This window comes from Microtus ochrogaster, linkage group LG4 (genome assembly GCF_000317375.1).
Source record: "Microtus ochrogaster isolate Prairie Vole_2 linkage group LG4, MicOch1.0, whole genome shotgun sequence".
Lineage (NCBI taxonomy): Eukaryota > Metazoa > Chordata > Mammalia > Rodentia > Cricetidae > Microtus > Microtus ochrogaster.
The window spans coordinates 21,573,683-21,580,312 of record NC_022030.1 but is presented as its reverse complement, the minus strand read 5'-3'; the positions used below and the strand labels follow the sequence as shown (position 1 = coordinate 21,580,312).

Sequence of the window (6,630 nt, the reverse complement as noted above, 5' to 3'; positions counted from 1 at the left end):
CCACACCCCTAGCCCCTCACTGGGGGATTCTAGGCAGGTGCTCTACCACTGACCATGGCCTCTTCCCCTCCCTCCAAGTTCCAAAAAACCATTCCCACCACAGGTTTCCAGTAGTCACCAGTGGGGAAGAGTTCATGTGACATCTGCGCTATTTTTATTATGAAGCACTTAGTGGATTATACATAGGTCCATGTCGTCCTGCCTGGTCAGTGCCCAGGACCCCAGAGGGAAGGCACCATCTCCACAGAAGGCCCGACTTACTGGTAGACATATTTGTAGAGGAAAAGCCAGCTGAGGACAGTGCCTCTCGCTCCCTTAGTTCTACGTTTCTTAGGGATTTCTCTCCAGGGCCAGAAACTGGGTAATAAGATTAGTGAGCGCAGGTGGAGTATCCAGGGGACAGAGAAGAAGAAATGTTGCTGACAATCCCAGCTGATCACAGCAGGAACACATCTAGTGGAAGTGAGGCTCGAGATGAAGTGGATGGTGGCAGATGGCTGAGCTTGGAGAAGCCGGCATTGTACATGTGGGTGATCATCATCAGTGCGGAGAAGGCTGGCTGGCTCTGGCCAGACCCAAGATTTTAAATGATTGTGCAGGCCTGCACACCTATGTGTGTGCCCAGGGAGCTGCCTTGGAAGTTATAGGTGACTTAGCAGCTGAGCCGCAGCAGATAATGAAGTTATAGGTCTTCCTTGAGCTCCAGAACCTTCTACTGCAGCTACTCCCAACATCAGTGCTTGAGGGTCACATATTCTACATCTTCCTTTGCCTCAGGCCGCTTCCCAGCCCCAAACTGAACCAACTCTGAGTAGTGGATGCTGTCATCATCAGGGCAGCTTGAAGTTACGTTCTCATAGTCACCCTGCAGAACAGATGAAGGTGAGCCAGGTCTCATGTGACCAACCTCTGTGCATTCTCTTCCAATGCCTTCTCTCATTGGTTTCCCACTGCAGGGGGCCCAAATGTACAGATGGGGTCATCTTGTCTATAAATGGCTATGCTCTGTCCCTTAGACACCTGTCTTGGCTCCCAGCCCAGCTCTCTGCCTGAACTGCTGTGCTCTGAATGCCGGTCCCTTGAGTTTTCTATGTCAGATACGCACAGATTGTGGGATCTATAGAAGGCGATTAGATTGATGGATTAATAGATAATCAATGTAGAGACTTTTTTTTTTAGAAAGTTGGGTTCCCTCTGACATATGCCCCCTGGCATGAATGTTTTGTGTCACCTCAGGACTCTGCCATGAACAGATATAGCTCTTTGATCTTAGATTTCCAGAACCAACCATAAGCCAAAATAAACCTCGTTCCTTTATAAACCACCAGGGGTATTCAAGTGTAGCAATGGAAAATGGACTGAAGTCAGCCACCCTTCCCAACTTCACTATCTGCCAAGCTCCCCCGAGGAGCTCTTCATCGAGGCCCCAGGTCCCCCAGCTTTCCATAGCGCTGCCTCCTTACCACGTGACGTTTCTGTATCACCGAGTAAGTGACCGTGTCATTGTTGTTTGGAGGAGAACCCTGTGTGTCTGAGGTCCCTGCATCACTGAGAGAGAAAGAAGAGGGCTACACGTGAGCTCTCCCTAGCAGCAGCACCTGGACTTCAACCCTTGGGGGGGGAGGGGAACGCCTTGTCTCTTGTGCTCACAGCACCACGGCAGCCGCCAATGAAAACGGGCGTGTGAATGCATCATGCAGCCGGGCTCGGGCACCCGCTGCTGATCTAAGGAAACAGGTCCCGTTGTCACGGAGCGAGAATGATGCAGTGAGTGTCTGGTGGTGACTGGCACCGGCTTAGCACAAGAGGGCAGGCAGGGAAGCAAGGTTTTCCCTCCACGCTCCCCCTAAATCGCAGGTACCAAACTCCAGTATCCTCCGTACCCAGCTCTAGGCGCGCCAGTCTCTGGAAAGCGCAAGATGGCATAGCTAACGCTGTCATCCATCATCGGGTTGTGGCAACCCTGGGACTGGGGGCCTTCTGAGAGAGGGGTCCTTCTAGCCTGGAAGACACAGGTTGCAGCTGTCACCCTCCCTCCCCATCATTTCTTTCTCCTGGCCTTTGACCCCCAACAACTCCCTGGAGGTTTTTGGTTTGTTTGTTTCCAACAGGATTTTACAAAGTGTAACCCAAGCTGACCTCAAATTTGCCCTTCTCCTGCCTTATCTTCTCCATCACTGAGATCTGGGATGCCCACTTACCCTCAGCCTTTCCTCACCTCTTGTTTTCAAAGGCTACTCTGGGTTCACCTTCCTCCCGTCTTAACTTCAGTTTTTTGAGACAGGTTTTCTCTGTGTAGCCCTGTCGGTCCTGGAACTCGCTCTGTAGACCAGGCTGGCTTTGGACTCACAGAGCTCCACCTGCCTCTGCCTCCCGAGTACTGGGATTAAGGGCATGCCTCCCCACCCCCACCATCAGGTTCCATCTTCCCATCTTACCTTTTTATTCCTTACAAAAAAGCTCTGGCCACTGGAATTTTCCTGAAGCCCCTGCTGGCTCTGATTATGTTTCCATCTAAGGATCAAGGATGTGTGAGGATAGGTGGGGATGACCCAGCAGGCTAAGGGCTGGGGGTGGGCGGGGATGACCCAGAAGGCTAAGGGCTGGGGGCGGGGAGGGGGCGGGAGGCGGAGGGAGGAGGGACAGTGGACAGCTCACTTTTTCTGGAGTTTCATCCCCCAGATAGTCAGGATACAGACAGCGAGGCAGAACCCTAGTCCCAAGGCAACCCGCTTGCCGATGGTCTCTGGGCTATCTGGTGAAGAAAGAGATAATGGCTCACCCCACCTTGTAAAGACAGTGATGCGCAGAGCATCCTCCCGTCCCCCTTCACAAAGCCTACTCCTTCTTGTCTGCAGTTCTATGGTAGAGTGTTGTGGAGAGAAGGGCCAATTCTTTGTCCTAGTAAGAGCTATTTCCCAGACAGGTCACAAACAAAGTCTGTGACCCTTGCCCTAGAGCAGTTTGATCAGACAGTCAGAACTTCAAGGGCACCCAAGCAGACCCAGCTCCCCAGGAGACTGTGCCACACTCGTCCTTGCAGGCTTGCCCAGAGTAAGAGGCTCAGCAGTTCTCTGCCTGAAGAGGGTGCTAGAGAGATGGGATGGGCTACAGTCATTTAAAAGAGGCAGGGCACAAACCGAGCATGGTGACTCATCTCTGCAATCCCAACACCCAGGAGGCTGAGGCAGGGGGATTGCCTGGAGTTCAAGACCAACCTGGGGTGCATAGCAAGACCCCAATATCAAACAGAAAGAGTATGGGCAGGTTTCCTAGAGGACAGAGATGGGGTTGGTTGTTTTGTTTTTGAGGCAGTTTTTTCTACATAGCCCAGGCTAACCCTGTAGTTTCGGTGATATCCCTACTTCAGTCTCTCAAGCGCCTGGGTTCAGCTTCCTCTTTGTTCTTGAAACCGTTTTTAAAAACCATGCACTTGTATTATCTTGTTTAAAACACTAAAATATCACAAGATAAACGAGGATCTTAGTCATCAAGGAGGAGATACACACATAGAGGGAAGAAGCGAAGGAAGGCAACAGAGAGACAAGGAGCGCCCAGAGCTTCTGCAAGGCAGGCCTCTTGAGGGAAGAAGGAAGCCAGGCCGGTGGAGCAGGACAGGGTGACCTTCCAGCCAAGAGCTACTGGTTGGTCGCAGGGTGTGCCTGGGCTGAGCTGGAGGGGTGGGGGAAGAGGGCTGTAGCCTCCAGGACAGAGGAGGGAACTAAGAGAGGCTGGGAACTTACAGTAGACAGTGAGGGTACTGGGCGGCGACACGTCCTTGCCCAGCATGTTGCTCCCTTGGCAGCGGTAAGAGCCCGTGTGTTGGACCTTCAGCGGTTCCAGCCTCAGCTTCTGGCCCGAGACGTGAAGGTCTCGGTTACTGGGGTCAAACCAGACATACTGCGAGACGGGTGGGTCGGCATCACTCTCGCAGGACAGAGTGGCCTGTTTCCCTTCCATTATGCTGTCCCCGGGGCTAATAGACACGCGCAGCCTCCGAGGGGCATCTGTGAAGGGGAAACCGAGTCAGGCCAGGACTGCCAGTCACCTCATCTTCATCGCACGTGGCCCCCAGTTCCTGCCACTCACACAGCACGCGGAGGTACCAGGTCTGCGACGGGGTCTCTCCGATGGAGTTGTTGACTAAGCAGTTGTAATTTCCAGAATCCTCTGGGGAGATGGGGCTGAAGCTCAGGTTTCTCCCCTCCTGCACAAAATTCCCGTTCTTCTTCCAGAAGAAGCGGACCTCTGCTGGGTGGCTCCTGAAGAATTCACATCGGAGGAGGACAGGCTCCCCAGCACGGATCTCTGATGACTGGGGCATCACTTTCTGGACCCACACATCTCTGGGGGCATCTGCAGGGCCACAACCTTGGGTGAGGTTTTCATTTCCTAACCTTCTTGATGTCTCCCCAAAATGTCCTGTGCCTTTGATTAGGACTTCCTACACCTTTGTTTGGTGTTCCTGTTCCCAAGGATCAGGACTTTCTGTCCTGAGTCCTACATCAATCCTCTCTCCCGGCCTGTAGTCCAGGTTCCCAACCCCTCACCCTTCCTTCCCCATATCTCAGTGTAGCCACCTCCTGGTCACCCCTTGCCCTGTCACTCACAGTGGACATTCAGGCTGACGGGGGAGGCCCACGAACACCACTCGTTACAGGCAGCACAGCTGATGGACTGGGAGTTCCACTTGACCTTCTGAATCCTCAGCATTCCAGGTGTGACCTCATTCCCAGAACCTGGAGGATTCCACCTATAGTGGGTGACTTTAGGATTGCTAGAGCTGTAGTGACAGGCCACGGTCACGTTGTCTCCTTCCCGAATTTGTGTAGAGTTTTGAATAACTGTGGTTACCGCCTTGGGGGCATCTAGGAGAGTGGAGAGGTGAGAAAGGGTGGGCCCTGTTGTTCCCCTTTGCAGTGCCAGAGAACAAACTCATGGCCTTGTACGAGCTAGGCAAGAACTCTGTCACTGAACCACGTTGCTCCCAGGCCAGAGAACAAACTCGTGACCTTGAAAAGCTAGGCAAGAACTCTGCCATTGAACCTCGTCGCTCACCCTACCCTACCCTATTTTTATTTTTATTTTTGAGCTGGGATCTTGTGTATTTGTACAGGCCAGCCTTGAACTGTGATCATCCCTCCTTAGCCTCCTGCATAGCTGAAATGGTTGGGCATCCACCACCCTGAGCCATTTGCAAGGCTAGTTTTCATTAAAGCCTTTGCACACTGTTCCCCAAATGAAACCTCTCCTGCATCCCTCTTGCAGCTCTGAGATACAGGGCTGGAGCCCATGCTTTTTAAAGCTGTGTGACTGTGGGCTGCAGGCCTCCATCTACCCATCTGTTGAGTGGGGGACCACCAAGCTCTTCCTAAGGAATGCCAAACAATGGCGGGATAGCTCAGCATTCCTTTTGGCTCTCACATCTTTCAGTATTTCTTCAGGGCCTCTCCTGATGTTGTCTCCATGTCCCTGTGAGGCCCCTAGCATTAGCCCAGGTGGGCCTCGAACTTGCTATATAGCCAAGATGACCTTGAGTTTATGATGCTCCACCTTCAGGTCTAAGCATTCCACCTACTGAGCCACGCTCCCTGCCCCTCACTGGGGGATTCTAGGCAGGGGCTCTACCACTCACTGAGCCACGCCCCAGCTCTCACTGGGGGATTCTAGACTAGTGTTTGGTTGCTGAGCCATGCTGCCAGTCCCTTCCTAGTATGTTGTATGAAAGTATTCTGTCACTGAACTGCATCATGGGTCCTCTCTACTTTTGAGACCATCTTGCTAAGTGGCCTAGGCTGACCTTGAACTCACTCTGGAGCCCAGACAGTTCTCATGTTTGTGATTCTTCTGCCTTAGCTTCTTCAGGAGCTAGGATGACAGATTTGGGACACCAGGCTGGTGACATTCATTCATTTGTTCATTCAACAAACATCTACTAAGTAACTACCACAAGCCAAGGCTCTGGTCTGCACATCTAGAATACAACTATGACCTCCAGTTCCCTAGTTTTCTGTTTGTCTTCCTTTATACCCCCACAATCCTTATACCCCCATACCTCCTGCACCCCACGCCTCCTGAACCCCCATGTCCCCTACACCCCCACACCTCCTGCACCCCCACACCTCCTGTACCCCCACACCTCCTGCACCCCCACACTCCCTACATCCCACACGTTCTATACCCCCACACCTCTTGCACCCCACACATCCTGCACCCTCACAACCCCTACACTCCCATATCTCCTGTACCCCCACACCTCCTGCACTTCACATCTCCTACACCCCACACCTCCTGCACCCCATACCTCCTGTACCCCCACAACCACCTCCTACGTTCCTACAACTCCTACACCTCCACACCTCCTGCACCTCATACCTCCTGCACCCCTACAACCCCTAAACTCCCATACCTCCTACACTCCCACACCTCCTGAACCCCCACACCTCCTGCACCCCACACATCCTGCACCCCCACATGTCCTGCACCCTCACAACCCCTACACTCCCATACTTCCTGTACCCCCACACCTCCTGCACCCCACACCTCTTGCACCCCATACCTTCTGCACCTCATACCTCCTGAACCCCCACAACCCCTACACTCCTATACTTCCTGTACCCCCACACCTCT

At 53.0% G+C, this 6,630-nt stretch overlaps 2 protein-coding genes across 2 annotated transcripts in view; one reads left to right on the top strand and one right to left on the bottom strand.

Moving 5' to 3' along the window:
• The window catches only part of LOC113457658 (zinc finger protein 420-like), a 1,205,902-nt gene that overhangs the window by 840,823 nt on the left and 358,449 nt on the right, over positions 1–6,630 (top strand). The window lies entirely within an intron of this gene.
• The window catches only part of Cd22 (CD22 molecule), an 11,912-nt gene continuing 6,015 nt past the window's right edge, over positions 734–6,630 (bottom strand). Inside the window, exons 6-13 of the mRNA XM_005361213.1 lie at positions 4,611–4,868; positions 4,090–4,356; positions 3,744–4,007; positions 2,659–2,755; positions 2,439–2,514; positions 1,884–2,002; positions 1,464–1,548; positions 734–865 (exon numbers count right to left, since the gene is read on the bottom strand). Coding sequence (XP_005361270.1) covers positions 734–865; positions 1,464–1,548; positions 1,884–2,002; positions 2,439–2,514; positions 2,659–2,755; positions 3,744–4,007; positions 4,090–4,356; positions 4,611–4,868 — 1,298 coding nt within the window. The remainder of the gene's footprint in view (positions 866–1,463; positions 1,549–1,883; positions 2,003–2,438; positions 2,515–2,658; positions 2,756–3,743; positions 4,008–4,089; positions 4,357–4,610; positions 4,869–6,630) is intronic.